The sequence below is a fragment of the Malus sylvestris genome, chromosome 16 (assembly GCF_916048215.2).
Source record: "Malus sylvestris chromosome 16, drMalSylv7.2, whole genome shotgun sequence".
NCBI lineage: Eukaryota > Viridiplantae > Streptophyta > Magnoliopsida > Rosales > Rosaceae > Malus > Malus sylvestris.
The window spans coordinates 332858-356378 of record NC_062275.1 but is presented as its reverse complement, the minus strand read 5'-3'; the positions used below and the strand labels follow the sequence as shown (position 1 = coordinate 356378).

Genomic DNA, 23521 nt, shown 5'->3' with positions numbered 1-23521 from the left:
AGGAGTCTGAGATCAAATTCGACACAGCTGGGAGTGCAACGGTGCCTCTGATTGAATGGGCCCAACAGGCCTACGTTCTGATAAAAGTTAGGGTAAGGATTGGCGGTGGCGGTGGTTAGGTGACAAGAAGAGACTGCAAATAGGGAAACTGACGGTTTCAGAAGCCTACGTGAAGCGCGAGAGGCCAGCCAAAACATGGTATACGGTATACCCCCGTACGTTTCTCCCCAGTGAAATTCCACGTATTTTTGCTCCCTTTTCTATTGGAAAATAAATTAATATATTAGGTGGTAGACTTTGTCACATCTTCTACTTTAAACTAAACCCCCATTTTTCTCTGGTTCTCTCTCTCATTGTTCTCTCTCCCTCTCTTTTGCCATTGTTCAGAGAATCATCCTCCTCGTCGTACGTCACCATGTCTCTCCTCTCTGATCTCGTCAACCTCAATCTCTCCGAATCCACTGAGAAGATCATCGCTGAATACATTTGGTATATGCATGCCCACCTCCTCTCATTAATTTACTTAATATTATTGATCATTAAAGTTCTCTTGTCTTTGTTCTTCTGTTATCTTATAGGATTGGAGGATCTGGTTTGGACTTGAGAAGCAAAGCAAGGGTAAGCCTTCCATCGAACTTAAGACCTCATCCCTAGGATTGAATGTTCTTAACTACTCAAGCTATAAGCCTGTCATTCTTCGGTTTTGGAAAATTAGCCAAATGATCACTTTTCACGTCCAATATTTCTGTCAAATATGTTGTTTTTGACTATTTCGTCAATTAATATTTGATTTATGAATATTTTAGCAAATTTTATTACGATTTTCGTGTTTGAATTGTTCACATATGTATATGAAATTATGGATAAAAACAGACACTACCTGGACCAGTGACAGACCCAACAAAACTGCCCAAATGGAACTACGACGGTTCAAGCACCGACCAAGCCCCAGGAGATAACAGTGAAGTCATCCTGCAGTATGTAACAATATCAACGGCCACGATCAAAATGATTTCTGCAATCTTTAATCTAATCCTTCCATTTAAAAAAAAAAATAAAAAAATAAAAAACTGACTTGGACTTTTGCTTGTTCAGCCCCCAGGCTATTTTTAAGGATCCATTCAGAAGAGGAAAAAACATCCTGGTAAACATCAATCGACATCCACATCTATCGGGATTGTGTACGTTACATAGTCAAGGGGTAATTTTGTCTTTCGCTTGTGATAGGTGATCTGCGATGCGTACACACCGGCGGGAGAGCCAATCCCCACCAACAAAAGATTCGACGCTGCCAAGATATTCAGTCACCCGGACGTCGTTGCCGAGGAACCCTGGTACGTACGCCATCAATAATCTCAAAAATAAACTAGTAATTCTGCTTATTTCCATATTCTTGATTAGATTAGTACTAAATAATTGTCTTATTCTGAAAAATTATATTAATATATATCTTTGTTTTTATGGCCATGTACGAATTAATTTATGTTTTAGGGTATGTATATAATAATTGCATTAGAGAACAATGGATCAAGTTTTATTCACCAAATAATGTGTCATTTGGTTACTTATTCAAGCTTGGACTCATTTTCAGCATCATTAACATGTACAAACACATATTTGATAAATAGATTTGGTGAGAAAATTGGTGCCTGTCTATTATTATTTTGTTATGAACCCTACTATATTTCAATGTACAATATACATTGCTTGTTACGTGGCAAATTTCACCTGTTAAGTTTTTTTGTTAAATTCTTCAATGCACATCCAAGCGTTGGTGCTTCTTACCGAGAACATTTCTTATTGGTTAGGTACGGCATTGAGCAAGAGTACACTCTTCTACAAAAGGATACTAAGTGGCCTCTTGGATGGCCAATTGGTGGGTTCCCAGGTCCACAGGTACTCAAATCATTTGCAAATGATTAACGCGATCAATGTTTTCTAAACATGCCTAGCTAATTACTTAATCAGAGAAGACAACACAAAATGTTAGAGTGCCGATTGCATATTATTAACTGTTAGGTTATGTTTCTTGTATCTAAATATATGCAGGGACCCTACTACTGCGGTGCGGGAGCAGACAAGGCCTTCGGTCGTGATATTGTGGATTCACATTACAAGGCTTGCCTCTATGCCGGAATCAACATTAGCGGTATCAACGCTGAAGTTATGCCCGGCCAGGTATATATGTATGCAAGCTGCTAAGAAATAAAATTGAGTGATCGAAAGTTGACCTATGATTTGATTATCGTGAATTTTTACGTTATTAAACCGTTTTGTAATTTGGTCTGTTGGCTGATGCGGAACAGTGGGAATTTCAAGTTGGTCCTACTGTTGGTATTGCTGCTGGTGATCAGTTATGGACTGCTAGATACATCCTTGAGGTAAGCTCATACGTAAGATATAACTAGAAAACGTATAATTTGCGTATTTTTACTCTCTTCTCTATAATACATTAATTTTTCGAAGGCCTCGTGTTAATATGATTATCTGCTTGACGAACAGAGAATTACAGAAATTGCAGGAGTTGTTCTTTCTTTGGACCCGAAACCAATCCAGGTCTGTTTAACCGCAAGCACTTTATTTTCGTATTGTTATTCTACTGTTGTATTGTGTTGCTTAAATTTATTTATTTATTTTTTCTTTTTGATTAATTTATACCAGGGTGATTGGAATGGTGCTGGTGCTCACGCCAACTACAGGTACTGATAAATTAATCTCGAACTGAAGTTGGAATTAATGTAATTTTGCCATCGTGTTAGATGCAATCAACCCTCTAGTTAAAAAAAAAGTGAAGAGTGTGATGAACTCTTGCTATGCCATGCAGTACCAAGTCAATGAGAAACGATGGCGGAATTGACGTGATCAAGAAGGCAATCGAGAAACTGAGTCTGCGCCACAAGGAGCATATTGCTGCCTACGGAAAGGGCAACGAGAGGAGATTGACAGGTCTCCATGAGACCGCTGACATCCACACTTTCTCTTGGGTAAGCTTACACCACCGTGGTTTAACCGCTAATCAAAATCCAGATTTCTTGCTTTTTGTTGAAATCATGTTTAGTTAACCTGTGAAAACAAGTTTAGTATTGATTGAACTATGCATTCTCAATCACAGGGCGTGGCAAACCGAGGGGCCTCTGTCCGTATTGGTCGCGATACTGAGAAGGCTGGCAAAGGTATGAATGTTTTCGTATATGCATTGTAGAATATGAATTCTTTTGTGTCTGTGTAGCTGATACCTGGACATGTCGTATTTCTTTACAAATGTCAGGCTATTTCGAGGACAGAAGGCCGGCGTCGAACATGGATCCGTATGTTGTGACTTCCATGATCGCTGAAACCACCATTCTTTCCAAGTGAGATTGAATCCTATTCGGAGGAAATTAGCTCCGTCAATTGCAAATAACTCTCTATGAATTTGTCTCTCTAGTTGCATGCGTGTTGGCATGCACATTTGCTGCTTTCGGTTGATTGGTTGTTGTTCTAACGATTGGGTAAACGTTACGAGTTTAATGTTGCCTAACAACCTGTAATAAAAAGGGAAATTTAGTTAAGACTTTTTTTCTTCGTCTCCATTTTTTTGGTTTCAGCTTTCAACTCAAGCATAAGATGAATGAGAAGCGGGTGATGGGTGATTAATTTATTCAACAAAAGTTCAAAATGATGTCATACGAAGATAACTACATATGTAGCTAATGAAAAGCTCTGAAAATAGATTAACATATCGACACGACGCCATTTATGTAAGTAGAACATAATTAATTCATTTCGACAATTACAAACAAATACATAAAATAGATAGCAAGGCCAAGGACTAATAGGGGGCGTTTGTTGCACTGGATTATTTCGGATTGGACTAAGCTCAGGGACTAAGTTAGACTGGCTTAGACTAGACTAAGCTGGATTAATTTAGTGAAACGTTTGTTCCAGTGTCGGACTAACAAGTAAAATAATATTTTTTTTTCTTTTTCCTTTACCATTTTCCAGAACACTTTCTCTGTCCGACAAAGTTCTCCCTTTTCTCCATTTTTTTCTTGAAATGTTATCCTCACAACCCAGAATCATCGTCTGCTTGGTTGGGTTCTTCTGATAATCCCCATGTGGAGCCTCTGCAACCACAGCTTCATCTCAATATTTTGCACATCTTCACAAATTTGCTCAAATAAAAAAACCCATATTCAAATCACAAAACCCAAATTCAATCCCAAATTCGCTTGAATCACAAAACCCAACTTCGTTGGAAGTGCAAATCCCATATTTGAATCACGAAACCCAGACGAAGAGATCCTGGGTTCGCGATGTAGGCAACGGTGAAGTGAGCAGACGAAGCAAGCGGGGAAAGGAGAGCTCGAGAGTGTAGGCAGGCAATGGCGAAGCAAGCAGACGAAGCAAGCAGGGAGAGGAGCGAGCAGATGAGAGGAGAGAGGACGCGACGCAGAGAGAGAACGGGACGCAGCATGGTCTTAGCAATCCCATGGTTTTTGGGGGGATTGGCTAAGAGCTCCTAGTGAAGGAGATAGTCCGTGCGAGTGCCTTTTAGTCCCACTTAACTTAGTCCCAGCACCTATCAAACATGGGACTGTAATCCAGTCCAGTCCAGTCCCATTTAATGAGGCCAAACAAACGAGCCCATACAGTTTAGTTATGTGCTTTATTGTTGACCTTCCTCTTGAAACATAGCCAAGCAAAAGTCTTACTAATAAAGATGATAAACAATTTTTTTGATGTAGAATCTTTGAATACTAAAATCATGACTTCACATTTAACTATGCATATAACTCCATTCAACTTAATCATCTTCAGTTACATAAAATATTTAAAGTGAAACAAGAACAATTTTGACGGCTAAAATAGGAACCAAATTGACGAGTTTGAAATATAAAAAACCAAACTGCTGAGCTGCAAAGGACCATTACAAAAAACCAAACAAAAAACAAGACATCTTTGTCCAATGATTGATAGCAGTGTCGAATTCGAACTCGTATGAGTGCATTTTCTATTTGAATCTCGAATTTTGGTTTGGGCCGGAAAAATTGTTGATAAGAACCAAAATTTGGGCCCATGCAGTTTCTCTCAAGAAACCCAAACCCATACAAGTGCGGGCCTACGATCATAACCCAAACAACGAAAAACCTTCCAATTTCACTAGACCAAAAAAACCAAACCTAGACTTGCCCCAAAAAAAATCCAAAAAAGAAAAAGAAAAAAAAAAAAACCGATATTCATAAACCTGGTTCCGGGTTGGCAGCCCAGGAAGGACAAGTGAGAAGAAGGTAGAGAAAGAGAGAGATCTTATCTGAGCCTCTGTTTCTCATTTTCTCTAAAACGGTCGCCTCGTACCATCTTTCGCTTCCCCTACGCTTTTACCGCCTCTCTCTCTCCATCTGGCTCCCCTTTATGGCCACCGACCAACCTAGGGTTTGAACCGACCTTTCACAGAAGGTACCTCTCTCGCTCTCTCATTGTCTGTAATTGATGGATTCTCAAATGATTAAATGTTTTTGTTTTCCTGTTTGTTTGTTTTTCGTTACGCATTGAAAAATAAATAAGGGTCGCTCACTTCTCCTTGGTTGCTAAGATTGGTTTGTTTTAGTTACTTAGCAGTTAGCATGAAATCGGCTTTTCGGAGCTCTAAAACTTACCCAGATGCTTGCTTCTTGATTTGTTTTTGTTTTCAATTTGTGAGGTGAGGGAAGTTGGAAGCAAACTTTGATTTCGAATGTCACGAATGTTGGACGAAAGCTTATGGAACGGTCAAAGTCTTCGCAAATTCATGCTATTTAATTGTACACCGGCGGGCACTGCCACTGTAATCTAAAATTGACAAGTTTGCTCCATATTATTCATATTTGGAGCCTGGCAAATATCAGATGGATATAACTACTTTCTCTGTTATACAGCATTGTCATACAATTCGTCTGTATGGTAAATGGAAAACGCAAATAATGTATTAGAACTTTGATTGGGAAGAATGTGTTTTAGGCGAGCCGTCTGGTTGGAAAAGTTTGCAAATCATCGTTTAAATGTTGATATTATATTATCAGGCATGATTTAATCTTGCTTTCCCAGGAAAACAATTTTAGAAAGAATATTTTATAGCATGCAACAATGTTTGAATATCCCAGAAAGTTCATGCAATATTTGGTTCTTGTGCTGCACATTTTAATTTTGATGCACTCACAAATTTAAAATTACTACTGTAAACTGATTGGAGCATACTTTGCAGCACGGTAAAATTTGGAATAACAAGTGATGATGCATGCAAGGAGAATAAAGTGTAAAAATCAGAGATGGGTACTTCAAATGTCCAAATATTCAACAACGCCTACCTACACTGTTCATGATTCTTCTCAATCTTTAGGTCATAATACAGTTTCGGGAAACCAATGTTTTCATGGTAGTTTTATTAGAAGCCGTCTCATTGATTCATTCACGTTGCGTAGTGTTGCTCCTGGTTATAGCTGCACTGGTTTGCATGTAAGGTCTAGTCCATGTTTGAAGGGTAGCCAGTTACGTGCCTACAGTTCTGAAGGTGATGGAAGGAATGCAAGTGAGGATAATCAAACACCAGTGAAAGGTGATGCTGATCTTGATAAAGGGAGGACATCTCAAGAAAAGGCTAAGGAAGATGGGAGGAATTTTGATGCACACGCTCTGCTTGGGGAACAAGATCAAAAGGAGTGGCTTAATAGTCAAAAGATTACCATTGAGAGTAAAAAGAAAGAGTCGCCTTTTTCAACTAAACGTGAGAAGTTCAAAAATGAGTTTTTGAGGAGGATTGTTCCGTGGGAGAAATTAACTGTGTCATGGGATACATTTCCCTACTACATTCAGTAATTGCTTCTATTTAATGTTTTTGATTGCTTCTTTCTTATCTCTTGCTTATCACTTCTCGGAAGATTTATACGTTTATTTTTCATTTTAATAGTGAACCTACCAAAAACCTTTTGGTGGAATGTGCTGCTTCCCATTTGAAGCATAAAAAGTTTACTTCAACTTATGGTTCTCGTTTGACATCTTCAAATGGAAGAATACTGCTTCAGAGTTCACCAGGTTGGTCACAGGTCCCACAAATCTAATCATTACCTGTCAAAGTTATTCAAGTGGCTGATGTTTATAGTTGACATTGTTTCGTAGAACTGAATGAGCTTACCATTTGCCTTGTTTATCTGCAGGCACTGAACTTTATCGTGAAAGATTAGTTAGAGCACTCACACAAGATCTCAAAGTTCCCCTCTTGGTGCTAGACAGCAGTGTACTCGCTCCTTATGTAATATTGAAATAAAAATAATATTTTATATTGTCAAACCCTGCCCCCTCTTCTCCTTATACTCACACATTATGGTTTTAATAATGAATTACTGTTAAAATTTGGAGTAGGATTTTGGTGACGACTGCGAATCTGAATCGGATGATGATGGTGTGGAGGAGAATACTTCTGATTCAGAGATTGAGGATGAAAATGCTGCGAGTAACGAAGAAGATTGGACTAGTAGTAACGAGGCAAAATCAGATTCTAGTGATAAAGATGAAGATGATGTGCATGCCAGAGCTGAAGCAGCCCTCAAGAAGCTTGTTCCTATTGAAGACTTTGCAAAGGTCTGCTTTGTTTTTTTGGAGCATCAGTGTTTTGTATTCTCAGTCCTCCTACCCTAAGCATATTTCAGTGATTCAGAAAATTAAATGGTGATCTTATTGATAATTTGGGATTCTTTATATACTTGTTATGAACCATGATGTATGATCTATGGTTCATATGTGGCAGATGGTATCTGGGGAAACTGAGAGTTCATCCGAATCCTCAAAATCAGAAACTGCTGAGTCTTCTGATAAATGCAAACGACCGCTAAAGAAAGGTTCCATATGAGAACTTTTTCTTGCGCAAATGTCATGTTCATCTCTATATGAGAACTTTTTCTTGTTCATCCTCTAGAAATCAATATTCTTGCTTCTTCATCCTTTTTAGGAGATCGAGTGAAGTATATCGGGCCTTCTATACGTGTTGAAGCTGATAACAGGTCCTGAATGATTTCTTTCATTTGTTTGCTCTATTTCATGTTGATAAGATCTCACAGTATCTTAAACGTTTTCTGCACTATGGAATTCTTTTTCATGGTGTTGGATAAAAAGATGACTTTCAAATTTTGAGAACTCATGAAGTGAAGGTGTATTTTGAAGTTCATGAATGCTACTTTCTCTCCATTGTTTTGGATAATGAAACCTGTGGAATTCGAAAAGAAATTATAGGTCCCTTCAGGGGCTTCTAGCTAGGCATATCCCTCTTGCACCTAGGTGAGGGGCTTTTGGTAGATTTATTGTGTATAATTGATATTGCAGCATTAACTTTAGCTTAGAAGAATTAATTTGGCACCAATCCTGAGCTTCAAAGGATTTTTTTTTTTGTGTCTTTGATGCAACTTTGTCAATTCTCTAAAAATATTTATGTTTTCAATTCTGTTTCTTGGGGGGCATTTAATGAGCTAGCATATTTTTCAGTTAAGTTCCCATGAGTTTTTCTCATACTGGCCTAGGATTTTTGGCCAGAATCTGTGGATGAGACAGTGTTGAACCACTGATTTTTAAGGTCTTGTTCGAAAACTTACAAGCATGCTGCCTAGAATATCGTCTCTGTGGTCTGTGGTCTGTCTTTCAAAACCCTTTAGGATGATATCATCCCCAAATGAACTCTGACTTCGCCCTCACCTGACATTGACATATATAATGCAATACAGGGTCCTATTGGGTAAGATATCAACAACTGATGGTCCAAGGAATGCTTATACCATCTTCCGTAGCAGGTGGGTTGGTAAGTTGTCATGTGTAGGGGGGAGAAATACAGTAGAACATTATTAGATTTCTCCATTTGGTTTTCTCAAGAAAGCCTTTGCTATTTCGTGTACCTTTTTTCTCCTTTGGACCTAAGTTCGACCCTTGTACTTCCATGGTCTAGAGAATCATTAAGTATGGAGGGTTATTCGGGTTAAGTAAAAAGATGTTAGTGGTTTTCAACCATGATTTAGCACAACTGTTTCGATTCCTTTTAGAGCTTATGTGGGTGCATTGCTAGAAGTTAGTTGTCAATTTGTCATATACTTTGCAATAACATATTTTGGACTCTACCAGTTTATGCCCTGCATAACCCACTTAATGGTAGAATTTTCTTTTTGTGTTTGCTGCTTTTATGTGGTACGTACACGTACCTATCTATAATTTTATAGGTTCTGATTTTGGAAGCTATGCAACTGTTTTTCATGTAGTCTCTTTCCTTGCTGTATCACATCTGTTTTGCTATTAGAAAATTCAAAATACTCGTAGTAGTTCTAGTAGTATAGTTAGTTAATACTTGTCTGCAGTTGATGTACATCCATTATTCTGAAATCTTGTTACTTTTTCTGATGAATTTGAAATCTGTGCAGGCCTTTACCAAAGGGTCAACGTGGGGAGGTATATGAGGTGAGTGGAGATCGAGTTGCTGTTATTTTGGATGTTAAACAGAAGGCAGGAACTGAAGTGGATAAAGAGGAGAAAGATGCAGAGCAACCTGCAGATCCACCAGTTTATTGGATACATGGTAATATGGATTTCTTTAATGTTTTGTTCATTTTTGTTCCTAGACTTGGGAGATTACTTTATGCTGTGATTTCGTTTGCTTAAGACTTCATCAATTTTTTTTTACAGACAAGCTCATGTTGTGTTGTTCATGTGAATGTTATGACCAATATGCAGACAATTTGCTTTATAATTTGCAAACTGACGTAATTTAATTATGCATATGGTCTATCAGATCAACGTATGACATCATTATCTTGTAGATTAAACGATCAATGTAATTTAAGCAATTTAATACAAGTGTAGGTCTTTATTTTTCAATGGTTATAATTCTAGGCTTGCATAATGTTATTACTCATACTCAGGCTTCTCATATTATCATTTTCTGTTTTTGCTTTTGTACTCCTAATTTTTTTGTATTCCTGGATTTTATTGTTTAATTGTGAGTTTCATCAGTGATAATAAATCCCAGTAATAGTGTAATCAGGACAGATACTTTGGATAATGAATTTGAAAGAAAAGGCTGCATTGGATTGAATAGCAGGTGGCTTATTATCATGGCATGAATCTTATGGGTGAAAAAGATCGTATTTTCGGTTCTCTAACAATTGGATTTAGTTTTAGTTTGATATATCTGAAGATGTTGGTGAAAATTCTGGTAATGATTGTTCTAGTCACACAATGACAGATTTCCCTTTCATACAGCTAAGGAAATTGAACATATTCCTGACCCGCAGACTGAGGATTGTTATATTGCACTGGAGGCCCTATGTGAGGTGTGGCACACAATACCAAAAGATAAGAACTTTGTCTTCTGATGCATGAGGTTGTCCATCTGTAAACTGTATCTGGATTTTCATTGCTTGCAGGTCTTGCATGCCAAGCAACCTCTTATTGTATATTTTCCAGACTCTTCTCAATGGATGTCTAGGGCAGTTCCCAAGTCAGATCGCAAGGAGTTTGTTGCTAAGGTGCAAGAAGTTTTTGATGAGTTATCAGGTCCTGTTGTTTTGATTTGCGGGCAGAACAAGGTTGAATCAGGATCAAAGGAGAAAGAGAAATTTGTAAGTGTTAGGGATTCCTTCTTGTTGGATCTGTCTGTTTTGTTTTCTTACCTGCTTCTGATTAGTGGCTAACTAGTTGTAGTTTATTACTAACACTTTTCCTTTACAAATACTCTGCTCTAGACAATGATACTTCCAAATTTGGGGCGTCTTGCAAAGCTGGTAATCCTCTGTATTCTTTAGGAGCACAATGTACTTGGCACAAACAGTAATGAATAAATATGTGTTATCTGTTGGAACAAACATTTAACCATTTAAATTATCAATGTTATTTTTCTTATCCTTGGCTCATCAATTTTCTGCTTTTGGGGTTTCAATATAGTTTTCATCCTTGAAGATTTACATGTTTTTCCTTAGATGATAGTTGTTGTTTTCCCTAAAATTATGTTGTGTACTTTTTCCTTCAATTAACAAATTGCTTGTTTCTGTTTCAAGCCTCTCTCTCTTAAGCGTCTTACAGAAGGACTTAAAGGAACAAAGAGATCAGATGACAATGAAATATATAAGCTATTCAAAAATGTTTTCTGCGTATATCCGCCAAAGGTAAATGTTGTTCTTCCTCCAGCATAAACGTGTGTGACAACTGTGTCTACATACTTTACATGTATAAGCATACATACAGATTCAAATGTGGATTAGTTATTTCTTTCTCTTTCCTCTTCCTTTTTTTCTTTTGTAGGAGGAAGAGGAGCTTCGAATATTCAATAAACAGATTGAAGAAGATGGAAGAATTGTGATAGCAAGAAGCAATTTAAATGAATTACATGAGGTATGCTCTAGTTGTGAAATTCACATGAGTGGCCGGTGAAGAACTGTGCAATGTAGTTGTGCTACTACTAGTCTATTTCGGGGGCTTTTTTTTCTTCAAACCTCCTTGACATATTGAATTATCTTGAGCTACTGCAGGTTCTTGAGGAAAATGAGCTCTCATGCATGGACTTATTGCTAGTAGATACCAATGGTGTAATCTTGACAAAGAGAAGTAAGAAACCCTAACTTGAACATTTTTCCTTGTCAAGAAACAGAAAAAATACTAAGTTTCTGTTGGAATATGGGGTTTTGAAGTTTATAAGTTAGATATGCAGGGTAGATCTGGATAGAAAAGCGAAATGTATTATTATGAATTTGGATGTCGGCATTGAATTCCGTACAAAAGATATGAATATTTGTCTTGAACATTTTTCAGTGTCGTTTATTGTGGATTGCTAGTCAACGGCCCAGATAACCTTTTTAACTTTGACCTTTACAAAAAGTTTTTGTTCTGTATCAAAAAAAGAGGATATCACTATCTTGAATCATGCTAGGGATCTGCACTAGTCGATAAAAATCTAGAGTAGGGCATTCCTGGAACGTCACAACTAGTTTGTTTGTGTTTTATTTTCAATTCCAGAATTTTGTAAGTGACTCAGTTTTATGTGAAACCTAGAATTTTGTGATCATGTGTTATTTAATAGTTTTACTTGTTTATTTTCTCAGAAGCTGAGAAAGTAGTTGGCTGGGCAAAAAACCATTACTTGTCATCATGCCTTCTTCCTTACGTGAAAGGTGAAAGATTGCATCTGCCACGTGAAAGGTACATGTTGCATCTGTCATATATAGTATTTAAAAGTTGTATGTTACCCTGACGTTTAACACTCTTGTTACTTTATGAAGCCTTGAAATAGCAATTTCACGCTTGAAGGAGCAAGAAACTTTGTCTCGGAAGCCTTCTCAAAATTTGAAGGCATGTAATTAATTTTCTCGTACTAAATGTTACATATTTTAGTTTTTTTGTATCTTGTTTCACCTTTAACATGTACAAAATTTTGCAGAACATAGCAAAGGATGAATATGAGAGCAACTTTGTTTCAGCTGTAGTACCTCCTGGTGAAATTGGTGTTAGGTTTGATGATGTAGGTGCTCTGGAGGACGTGAAGAGGGCGCTGAATGAACTTGTTATTCTTCCAATGAGGAGACCGGAGCTTTTCTCTCATGGAAACTTATTGCGGGTATTTATTTTAATCTTGTTCGTTATTTGCGCTAATGCTTGAGCAAATGTCTAATCATGTGAAGCTACCTTTTTAGCCTTGCAAAGGAATATTACTTTTTGGGCCTCCTGGAACTGGGAAGACCCTTCTTGCCAAGGCACTTGCAACAGAAGCTGGGGCAAACTTTATCAGCATAACTGGTTCTACTCTAACATCAAAGGTATGCTTTCGAGTATCTAAGATCTGGTAGTGGTGAGTTTATTTTCATAAACTAAATAACAAACTACTTTGCCTTGTCAAGATTATTTATATGTTCCATCTTTTCTCTGGATGATGGTTACTTTTGCTGTTAAATGCTTATCTTTGTAACTTTTTTTTGATACAGTGGTTTGGAGATGCTGAAAAGCTGACCAAAGCTTTGTTCTCCTTCGCTAGCAAGCTTGCTCCCGTCATAATATTTGTTGACGAGGTGAGATTTTCAATTTCGAGGAATTTCAATTTCGAGGAATTAAAAGAAAATGATATACAACAAACTAGTTCCTTTGGTTTCAATTTCGAGGAATTAAAAGAAAATGATATACAACAAACTAGTTCCTTTGGTTTCTTTTTGAACCCAGAATTTGATCATCCTGTTAAATATTCTGTGTTGTAGGTTGATAGTTTGCTTGGTGCTCGTGGTGGTTCTTTTGAGCATGAGGCAACTAGAAGAATGAGAAATGAGTTCATGGCAGCTTGGGATGGATTGAGGTCCAAAGACAGTCAAAGAATCCTTATTCTTGGGGCCACAAATCGGCCATTTGACCTTGATGATGCTGTCATTCGTCGGTTACCAAGAAGGTGTGGTTGATTTATAAGAATATTTTCCTGGTTGGTTACGATTGTTTTGCCAATTGTTTGTTTGTCTATGTCTTTCCAGATTGGTTACCGTGGGTCTGTCAATTCTTTCTTATTCTTTGATAGTAGATGCTCCTCATATTGGCAAAAAATTAACTAAAATAAAGTTCAAACAATGGTGACTGATTTATGTTGGTTGTTTTGTAGGATATACGTTGACTTACCTGATGTTGAAAATCGTAAGAAGATATTGAGTATATTTCTTGCTCAAGAGAATCTAGCACCTGGTTTCCAATTTGACAAACTTTCAGAAGCAACAGAGGGATATTCTGGCAGTGATTTGAAGAACCTCTGTATTGCTGCTGCATATAGACCTGTCCAGGAGCTTTTAGAAGAAGAAAAGAAGGTAATATGCATTTGTTATTTGCAATGTCAATGTCAGTTTCTGTTGGTTCCATTTACGAGCTCGTCAAAGTGTGTGAGCTTTTATCCTTATTTTGGGTGCCTTGGGAGGAATAACGTTTTGCTGCTATTTTCTTAATTTTCTATTTTCCTGCTGAATATCTTCGCCTTCATTTGCAATGTGTGTAAAGTTTTGTACTGATTTCCGTATGCCTGTTGGTGTTGTTTGGTTACTCATTGTGCAGGACATCAAAAGTGACGCAGCTACAGTGTTGAGGCCTCTTAATTTAGATGATTTTATTCAATCAAAAGCCAAGGTAAAGATTTAAGATAACATTTATCTTTACCTTTCCAGAACATAACTACAGGCAATACTTATGCTGAAATATCAATTACTTTTTTATAACTTGGTCATGTAGGTTGGGCCATCAATTTCCTATGATGCTTCAAGCATGAACGAACTTAGGAAATGGAACGAACAATATGGAGAAGGCGGAAGCAGAAGAAAATCACCATTTGGTTTTTGAAACTAATCTTACGGTGGTTATTTTTCTTTAATATATTCTTCGGAGAGAAAGGAGACGCCCTACCTTAACAGGCATCCATTCGTTGAGGGAGAAGAAGATGAAAAGCTCATCCTGGCATTCTTGGAGAAGAAAGCAAGAAGATCAAAGAGGCCCAAATTTGGAGGCTTTGGGTAACAGTAGAAGGCAGAACCCCTTTTCTCCATCCTCTTTGGGCGGATGAGAGAAACCCCAACAAATGATGTACTATCTTTGTAGCATTATATGCAAAATTTCCCCAATTTTCCCAATTTTCTTAATTTTCCATGCCTTGTAAAATAACACCATTGTTTTTTGTTAAATTAATAGGAGATCATAAGGTGGGTCTTGGATATTTGCCAATTTTCCCCATTTTCCATGGCTTGGATATTTCCAGAAAATCTTGATCAGTCTTGGATATTTCCCAATAATTTCGTACTTTTTTTACATGTTACGAGTATTTAAGCCGTTATATTTGATTTTCATAACTCTTTATATATTTCATTGTCGATCTCAATAATTTATTTGTCATACTATTTAATGCTATGCACCATTTGAATTTTTTTTTTCGAAAAAAAAGTAATAAATTACTAGACAACAGAGCAAAAGCCCGGAAAAGGATCCTCATCCGGCGAGGATCCTTTTCCTAGGGATCCCGTGATTGCACTTGTTTATCATATATCGTGCGGTCAGAAATCATTTTAAAATTTAAAATTTAAAATTAAATATAAATAGTACCTAACAAAAACTGATCACGTGATCAACAGATGAAAATCATGGTATACTAGGAAAAGGTCCGGCGAGGATCCTTTTCCCAAAAGCCCAACCAAATTTCTGGACAATTTTAGGCCGTAGGGAGGCCTTTTTATCGTACGGTTCAGATTCTAAGAACTTAAAACGCACAGCATGATACACACGCTTACAAGCTTTAAAAAAAAAAGAAAATATCAAACGCTCGCGGCGTACCTGTCCTAAACCCTAACCCCTCACACCAGTTTCCAGCTTATATAAACATAATAGAGGGAGCATCGATTATTTTCTACTCTCACTCCCACCGCTCTCCTCAAAACCCTACAACCCTAAACCCTAGGTTTTTTGAGAGCGGCCTCCCAAATGGGCAAATCAAACAAGAAATCCGCCACCAAAGTATGCTTCTTTCGAACTGCTTTTGCTTCGTCAAGTCTTCGATTTTGTTTCGATGATTTCTTCTTACTGATTGTGTTTTGATTATCTGTACAGGTTGAGGCTCCTGCTGTGGTTGTTCCAGCTCCTAAGTCTGGAAAGAAAGGTATCGATTCTTCTCGAGGTTTTGGGAAGTTTTTTTTTTTAGTTTGATTTACTCGTTATGTTCTGAGAAGATTTGAAGCTTAAATTTTTTGCATGTTTGTTTGTTTGTTTTGCGATATTTTTTTGTTTCGGATGTCGGTTATGGAGTTTGTTTTGGTTGTGGTTGTGTTGAGAAGGTAAGAGAGGAGCCGGGAACGAAATAGAGAAGGTTGTGAGCGCAAAGAAGCAGAAGGTTAATGAGGGTGTAGCGCAGGCCATTCAGAAGAAGAAAGTGGAAGCAAAGACTCAGAAGAAGAAAGTGGAAACTAGTAGTTCCGAGGAGGAGTCCGATGTGTCTTCTGACTCTGACGTGAAGGTTTATTACGCTACACACTTGTTCCTAATAAGACTACTGATGCACATATACTACTGTTGATTTATTGTGTTTGATTTGTGATTTGGACATAGACTCGCCATTTTTAAGTGTTTGTTACTGCTTGGTTCTAGGCTCCTAAATCTAAGGTAGCTGCTCAGAATGGTCTAGCTGCTGCTATAAAGAAGAAAGAAGTCTCAACCGAAAGCTCAGATGAGAGTAGCGATGAATCGGAAGATGATGATGTGAGTTTTTGGTTTTCCAAACTTGGTGCCGTAGATTTTTTGCCACGGGTTATTATATGGGACATGCACCTGAAAATTGAGTCGGTCATATCTGTATATTTGGGGTACAGTATGTTGTGTATTTTATTCTTTGTTAGATTGGGAAAGGTACCCTTTGGTTGATAGTGATCCTCAACTTTTGTGTTTGTAGGAAACCCCTGCAAAGGTTACTGGCCAAAAGCCTGCTGCAGCTGCTAAGAAAGGTCCATCAGTGGCTGTTAAGAAGGCAGACACTAGCAGCTCTGGATCTGAAGATGAGGTGTGTGCTCATGCTTAAATTTGTATCATCTGAAGGAATTACACTGTAGGATGAACTGTTTGAATTTGGGATTTTAGTACTTATTTTGAATCCTAATCTTTCTAAGCATGTTTAGGAAGTTGTGAAAAAAAGTATCTACTGTAACCCCTTAAGGAAAGGATGTTTCATGCTCCTCTGATGATAGTTCAGAGGAGGATTCTGATGATAGTTCAGAGGGAGTGAAGGTTTGATTCTTTTTAAATTCCAATTGGAATGTGTTGCAGCTAGTAAACTAGTTAGCCCTGCAATGTTTGATGCTGTAGTTTTTATCTAAGGTCACATGTGAAGCCAGAAAGCCCTTGTAATGTTTCTCTTTTTGGTGGATAGGATAAATGTTGGTTTTCTTGTAAACTTCAAGGTTTTTAAAGCGGTTTGATGATAGTATGTAGTAAATTTATTTTGTTACAGGGTACCACAAAGGATGAGGATTCAATTGACTCTCCTGACTCTGATGAGGATATGGAGGATACTGGCTCTGATGGTTCAGAAGAGGAAGTCAGTTCCGACAAAGAAGAGGATGATGAACAGGTAATAATATTGAGCTAGCGTTGTACATGATATTAGTTGGTTTTAGGTGATGTTTCAGCTTGCCTATCATAAATGTTCTAATCTTGTAATAATGTTTGTGCAGCCCAAAACCCCAGTTACTTCTTCTAAGACGCTGTTTGTTGGAAACCTGAACTTCCGTATCGAGGAACATGATGTGTATGTGTATACCTTGATCTAAGCTTGTGTTATGTTTTAGGTTTCTTTTATCTAATAGTTTTATTTTATGCAGGAGGAATTTCTTCAAAGATGCTGGCGAAGTTGTTGATGTCCGTTTTGCCTCAGATCCTGAAGGGAAGTTCAAGGGCTTTGGGCATGTGGAGTTTGCCACAGCAGAAGAAGCAAAGAAGGTTTGACTTTTCTTTTGGTATTTCTTGACATTTACCATTTCTTCGGAATCTGTAGTATTGCTGTTAATCATTTTTTATTATGTTGCTAAACTATTAAGCATTTGTTATTGCAGGCTCTTGAATTTAATGGTTCAGAATTGCTTGGTCGTGATGTCAGACTTGATCTGGCTCGTGAAAGGGGCGAAAAGGGTGCTTATACCCCTACCGGGTACATTTGGACTCCTATCTGCTACATTTGTTGTTTTGTTTTTGTGTTGTCATCCATTAATTTTGTTACTTTTATTGATAATAATTTCAGGAGTGAGAGCAACTCACATCAGAAGGGACCACGTGGTGCGTCCAAAACAATATTTATTCGAGGTTTTGACAGCTCTCTTGGGGAGGATGAGGTATACACTGCTCAAGGAATTCTAGCTCTGTTGTCTAATTAATGGTCAGATGCTCATATTCTTGTTCAAATGTAACTAGTTTTATTTTACAGATAAGGAGCTCCTTACAAGAAGTTTTTAGTTCTTGTGGTGAGATAACAAGGGTCTCCATCCCCAAAGATTATGAGACTGGCGCCTCTAAGGGGTTTGTACAATTTCTTTTGCTGATTTTTTATGTATTTTTCTAGCCTGCTACATATGCGATTTTATCTCTTTGTTTTTCTTTTTCGATTGGGTGGTTGTTATTTTACACATTATGTGCCTTCTTTCAAATTGTCATTGTTCGTGTTTTGTATTTTTTGCGTGACTATTTCATTGTGGAATTAACATATGCCTTATTATCTTAGTATTAGATGATTTTTACGGATTATTTTTTGGTCTTCAACATGAATTTATTAGGGAGTTTTGAGTCAATGTAAAAGTTACCTCGGGTTAATGTGAGTTTTTGTTAGAATTGGCACAACTGAAAGGTAAAATTTGGTCGATTTGGCCTCTCAATGAAATACAACTGTTTTGATAACTCTACCTGATTTTCCTTACGTGTTGAGACTGATAAATTGTCTTCATAAACTGCAGAATGGCTTACATGGACTTCACGGATGCAGACAGCTTCACCAAAGCTCTAGGACTTGATGGAAGTGAATTTGGAGACAGTTATTTGAAGGTGGAAGAGGCTAAACCAAAAGGTGATTTTGGTACTCCCAGGAGTAATGATAGAGGACGTGGTGGAGGACGTTTTAGCAGAGGTGGGGATCGGGGACGTGGTTTCAGAGGTAGACGTGGTGGCAGAGATGGTGGACGTGGTGGCAGAGATGGTGGACGTGGTAGAGGACGTGGAAGAAAATATACCTAGCTGCTCGCGGAACAGGTTGGCAGCGTTATTCTCTTTTTTAATGAAGTGTGTAGGTTGTGGATGCGATGCTCTCAATAAATCTTAATAAGTTCCATTTTTGTGATTCTCATCTTGTACTTTTGTTGCAGGGAAAAAGACGACCTTCGACGACTGGTAGACGACTGAGTAGTCGGGGTAAAAGAGAATGTGGAGACTTATGCATTAGCTGTTAATTTTACTTTTTTGTTATCTTAAATCCTCAGAGGCATGTCTGGTTGACCCTTTCTTCGACATGAACTTTAGCGTAAGAGTGAAACAGTTGAATTCTTGGATTTTAGATGTCATGAATTAATTTTGAGCATTAATATAGTAGTTTATTACATAAAAATTTTGGACCTTTGGCCAGCACTTTCCCTGTTGCGTCCTAGTGTTGTTGCCCTGTTGGGACCTTTTGAGGTTCTTCTGTTGGTACTATTAGGTAAAAAGTTCTCACTTTTTAAGGACATTTACCTTGCCCAACTTGGTGCTTTTGTTTGATTCCTAGATGGTATTTTGAAATAGGTATTTTTGCACAATAAGATCGCCATAATAATTGGATATCCGAACTCGAACTTTGAGTCTAACATCACATGTGAAGCACACCGCTTAGTCGTGATGCTGGTTCCAACTTGCAAGATGATTAGTCTTATTAAATTTTGAATAACATTAGGATTTTCGCTTGAGGGCTGCTTGCAGCTTGCAAATAATATTGACATCAAAATTTTGCCTAAAATTTCATCACCCTTGGCCAAATGCATGACTTTTACACAAGGGACGATATCTTCTTTTTTTTCCTAATGTTACAAATATCGTAATCAGAACCGTTGTTTGGAATGTGACGGCAGCTCGTTTTTGTTTTGTTCTTGGTTGGAACAAGGTTAATGGTAGCTTACGATGGAAACGTCTGCCTGAGAACCACCTTGGACGTAAATGAAAATGCACTCAGAGCCAGGCTGCAAGACCTTGTGCCATTGAGGAAGCTCGTAGATGTTCTTTTCTGGTGTTGGGATGAGACCCCACACAGACCCTTTGAGATCTTCAATCTCCAGCTTCACATCCGATATCGGTTTCTGCGATGTGTTCTTCAGTACCACCTTGTGGCGATAATATGTTGTTTTCCCAACGGTCCATGTGTTGCCGATTGAGTGAATCAGTTTGATCTGGGTCTCTGCAAAATATCGTAACAAAACTTGTTATTAGACTGAGATAAGTGAGTTCCACTTTTATTAAAAAAGCGTGGTCATTAAATGTGGTTTAGGTAACGGTTATCATTTTTATGTGAAAAGAGTGCGCAATGACTTTGCTCGAGTGCAAATAACAACTCATTTTCGTGTTACCAAAAATGTAAAATGTCAAATTATGAGTAGTTAGTTACCTGGAGCTTGTACTGGATTTTGTTCTTCATGGTCATTGGCACCTTCTCTTGGTATGGTTGGCTGGGAGTTTGGGGTGCCTTTATTATAACTTGGATGGATGCCATTCAAACTCTGCAACTTAGACAAGAGGCCAACAAGGGGACCGGTGCCAGAAAGCGTAGGCTCAGTCTGTTCATAACTAGAGCGGTCGTCGGAGAAGTTGTCATTCTGGTCAGGGCCTCCCACAAGGGCACCGTAGATGACGTTGGGGTTTGCCTCGGGGCGCTGGTACCACGTCTCAAAACCTTGCACACATTCGACCGCAGAGTGGAGAGTAAAAACAGAGGGAATTGAAGCGCCTCTGTGGTGGACATGGACTGGATAATTTTGTCCAATCCCAACTATGTAGCTCATGGAATTGGGGTTTTTGCCGAGTATGTAGTCCGCCTGTGACTTGGCGAAGTTGAGGAGCTCTTGGGGTTGGGCTTGGCCGTCGGGACAAGTTAGCTTGGCGTTTGCGGCGGAGAGATAATCGGAGTAGACGGCTAGGAGAAATGCTGCTGATGTCACGTACTGCAAGTTGTTCCATTCCCTCACGTACAATAGTCCTCCTGGTATTTTTTAATTTAATTTGGTTAATTAACAGTAACAAAACATTTGGATTAATCAAACAGTAATTATTTGATTAGTATTTGAATTAAGACTTAATAAATTAAATTACCAGGAGTTTTCTGGACATTGTAGCCATCGTTTTTCTGGAGACAAGCACATGCAAAGTAATCTGCTTTGGCCTGATATTGCTTTAGTGTGGAAGTGTATGCACCGCCTCTTCCTTCCAACAACACCTGCAAGTTATGATGAAATGGCTTAAACTCTTGAGACTCACTATATTTGGTAGTGTTTCTGAAACTGCTAAAAATGTTTACGATAAAAGACGCTCTCAAAGCACTTTCAAGTGTTTTTTTTTATGGGGCACTTAGATTTGTAAGAAAGTTTTGATTATGTTTTTAGTAAAAGGACTTCACTATTGAAAACGTTTATGAGCATAAGTGTTTTCTGCAAAAGCAACTCTAAATGAGCGTAATTAGGTACCTTTGAGAGAAGGATTTGGACACCAGCATATTTGTTATCCCAAGAGAATTCTTTGACAGCCCATCCAGTTCCGCCCATATACACGGCGTTGTCCACCACATACTTGAGGTAGTACTGATCGTTCGTCGCTTCAAACAGCCACGCCGCCGCCCAAAGTAGTTCATCCTTCACCAAATTAATTACAAACAAAAACATATTAATTACGAAAAATAAGATAATTTGTTGGGAAAAATTAATATATACATGTCGGATGCACCTACCGAATAGCCTGATGAAGTGTAGAAATTCTTAGCAGTGCCAATGGACTCGTCATATAGACCTCTGAATCTATCCGCAAACGTGAAGAGCTGCAAACAATACATTTTTGCACATTAATTGCTGAGAACAGGAAGAAAAAAAGGTAAGATATTTGTTTTCAGCCGATCGAAACAAATTACTTACCTGTTTTGCATGAACTAAGAGGAGAGCAGAGTAGGAAGAGTTGTAAGGCTTGAAAGCTATGGCGGCCGATGCCAAGGCGGCTGCAGTTTCTCCGGCAAGGTCCGAACCGGGATAGCTTTCGTCAATCTTGTAAGCAGTTCTTGGAGTTGTCATGTCTTCTGCACGCTCCCAGCAATAGTGATCCGAGTCCCCATCTCCTACCTGATAATAATTTACATTTGCATGCAATCAGATAAACTAGAAAACATCGGGTTGGTTTGATAATCATTTCACTTAAGTTTTCATAATCATTTCGTTTAAGTTTTCAACTTTTGAAAACTGAAAAACGAAATAGTTATCAAACGGAGTCTTAAACAAAGTCTTTGATTTTCTTTTGTCGAAATTAATAGTTTTAGGTGGTTTACCAATATCAGTTCAATATATAGGAACTTAATTACTTGTATCACAAGAGAGAAAAATACATGCATAGGTGACCAAACAGGTGAAAATACATACCTGTCCCCAGAGAACATTAGGTTGTGGATGTGCTTTCATGAAGTAGTCAGTGCCCCATCGGATGGCCCGTAAGGTTTGACCCAGTTGCGCTAAATCCGAAATTTCCTTTCTGTATTCAACAGCTCCCCATGAAAGCATTGTCACTGTAAACGCCATCGGCAGTCCAAATTTCACATGATCACCAGCATCATAATACCCTCCTACCAAGTTCACCTGCACAGAAAATCATGTCCCATATATTAATTAATCGATCATATAGTAAAAAGATTAATGTAAATAGATATCTTACCCCTTGAGCAAGGCCGTCCTTGAGTCCCGAGTCGCCGCGCCAGTTGACACGCTGAGTTTCCGGCAACTTACCTGACCTTTGTGCCTCGAAAAACATCAAGGTCTTGTCCAGGGCCTCGCCGTAGGTGAAGTCTGTCGCGGTGGCTGATTCGAGGTGGAGAATTCCGAGTAGTAGCAAGGCTAGCAAAACGCACGGTGCAAGGTTGCAGTTCCTCGTCATGACTACTGACACACTCAGGCGCGGTGGCTTAGGGGATGTTGAGGTTAACACTATTTGGTAGCTCTAGTTGTGCATGCATGTACTGCACTTCTATTCTCCTTATATACAAAATAGAGAACAAAGATGAAGAATTTAGGTCCCAACTATTCTGCAATCATTCTGCAGGAGTAGACATCACGTTGTCATTGACAATATCTATATATCTATATATATATATAAAATAATTATATGTATGTATATATATGTATTTATTTATACGTATTAATACACACACACACACACATATAATTGCAGGTACGCAATTAGAGTAGAGCTTCCCACGTTGTATTGCGCACGTTTGAAGAGTGCAAATTCAACTCTTTGGATAATTGGATATGGTGCCGCAACCTGTATGGTGTTAGTATATCTTGGTGTTGGCTAACAAATCTATCTGCCATCTGGATCGTCCATCAACCGTTGATATTTGTTTAGGTCAACTCCATCGACCATTGAGCTAGCAGCGTTTTTTTCAAGAGATTGGCATTAGCTAAGTTGGTTAAAAATATTTTTTATTTAGACTACTGGTACGAGTTTAAATTAGATCGCTAATTAGTTTAGATGCCACTAACAAATAGCTTTGGGCATTTTGTCAGTCAGAAGACAACATTTTTAGAGGAAGGTTTCTTTTGAGGATTTGAAGATAACGTGTCAAGCTTTAAAAAGAGACATTTTGGAGCCATTTCTAAGTTGTTTTGGTCCGATATGTCTCTTTTTAAATCTTGACAATTTGGTCCCAAAAAGTCTCTTTTTAAAGCTTAAGATGTCATTTTCAAATCCTCAAAATAAATCTTCTTCCTCTAAAAACGCCATATTGACTTCA

General features: G+C 38.1%; 4 protein-coding genes across 5 annotated transcripts; 3 read left to right on the top strand and 1 right to left on the bottom strand.

Moving 5' to 3' along the window:
- The first annotated feature begins 310 nt into the window (after window positions 1–310).
- LOC126606279 (glutamine synthetase nodule isozyme-like) lies at window positions 311–3564 on the top strand. Its single transcript, XM_050273649.1, has 13 exons — window positions 311–489; window positions 579–618; window positions 874–977; window positions 1096–1144; window positions 1228–1334; window positions 1809–1896; window positions 2050–2178; window positions 2307–2381; window positions 2503–2556; window positions 2662–2699; window positions 2825–2984; window positions 3113–3173; window positions 3269–3564. The coding sequence occupies exons 1-13, from the start codon at window positions 416–418 to the stop codon at window positions 3355–3357; spliced, it is 1068 nt and encodes a 355-aa protein (XP_050129606.1). The 5' UTR covers window positions 311–415; the 3' UTR covers window positions 3358–3564.
- Window positions 3565–5234: 1670 nt separating this feature from the next.
- On the top strand, window positions 5235–14734 carry LOC126606264 (uncharacterized). Of its 2 annotated transcripts, XM_050273627.1 has the most exons (24): window positions 5235–5439; window positions 6224–6830; window positions 6926–7050; window positions 7173–7267; window positions 7378–7596; window positions 7763–7853; window positions 7964–8015; window positions 8730–8795; window positions 9414–9568; window positions 10252–10322; window positions 10416–10610; window positions 10734–10772; window positions 11046–11153; window positions 11290–11379; window positions 11517–11592; window positions 12087–12183; window positions 12264–12333; window positions 12422–12598; window positions 12675–12797; window positions 12963–13046; window positions 13230–13414; window positions 13619–13817; window positions 14059–14130; window positions 14233–14734. In XM_050273627.1, the coding sequence occupies exons 2-24, from the start codon at window positions 6250–6252 to the stop codon at window positions 14338–14340; spliced, it is 3078 nt and encodes a 1025-aa protein (XP_050129584.1). In that variant the 5' UTR covers window positions 5235–5439; window positions 6224–6249; the 3' UTR covers window positions 14341–14734. The 2 variants fall into 2 exon arrangements, with proteins under 2 accessions (XP_050129584.1, XP_050129586.1); XM_050273629.1 differs by lacking the exon at window positions 8730–8795 and having other exon boundaries at window positions 5236–5439.
- A 600-nt stretch (window positions 14735–15334) lies between these two features.
- LOC126606271 (nucleolin 1) lies at window positions 15335–19120 on the top strand. Its single transcript, XM_050273638.1, has 13 exons — window positions 15335–15501; window positions 15595–15643; window positions 15819–15997; window positions 16129–16239; window positions 16430–16537; window positions 16985–17104; window positions 17208–17281; window positions 17355–17472; window positions 17586–17680; window positions 17771–17861; window positions 17954–18045; window positions 18477–18768; window positions 18882–19120. Exons 1-12 carry the CDS (start codon window positions 15469–15471, stop codon window positions 18751–18753), a joined length of 1347 nt encoding a protein of 448 aa, XP_050129595.1. The 5' UTR covers window positions 15335–15468; the 3' UTR covers window positions 18754–18768; window positions 18882–19120.
- A 360-nt stretch (window positions 19121–19480) lies between these two features.
- LOC126606267 (endoglucanase 5) lies at window positions 19481–22748 on the bottom strand. Its single transcript, XM_050273634.1, has 8 exons — window positions 22444–22748; window positions 22155–22367; window positions 21660–21860; window positions 21479–21565; window positions 21219–21383; window positions 20848–20971; window positions 20147–20737; window positions 19481–19939 (listed from the first exon to the last, which is right to left on the bottom strand). Exons 1-8 carry the CDS (start codon window positions 22660–22662, stop codon window positions 19650–19652), a joined length of 1890 nt encoding a protein of 629 aa, XP_050129591.1. The 5' UTR covers window positions 22663–22748; the 3' UTR covers window positions 19481–19649.
- Between the last annotated feature and the right edge of the window lie 773 nt (window positions 22749–23521).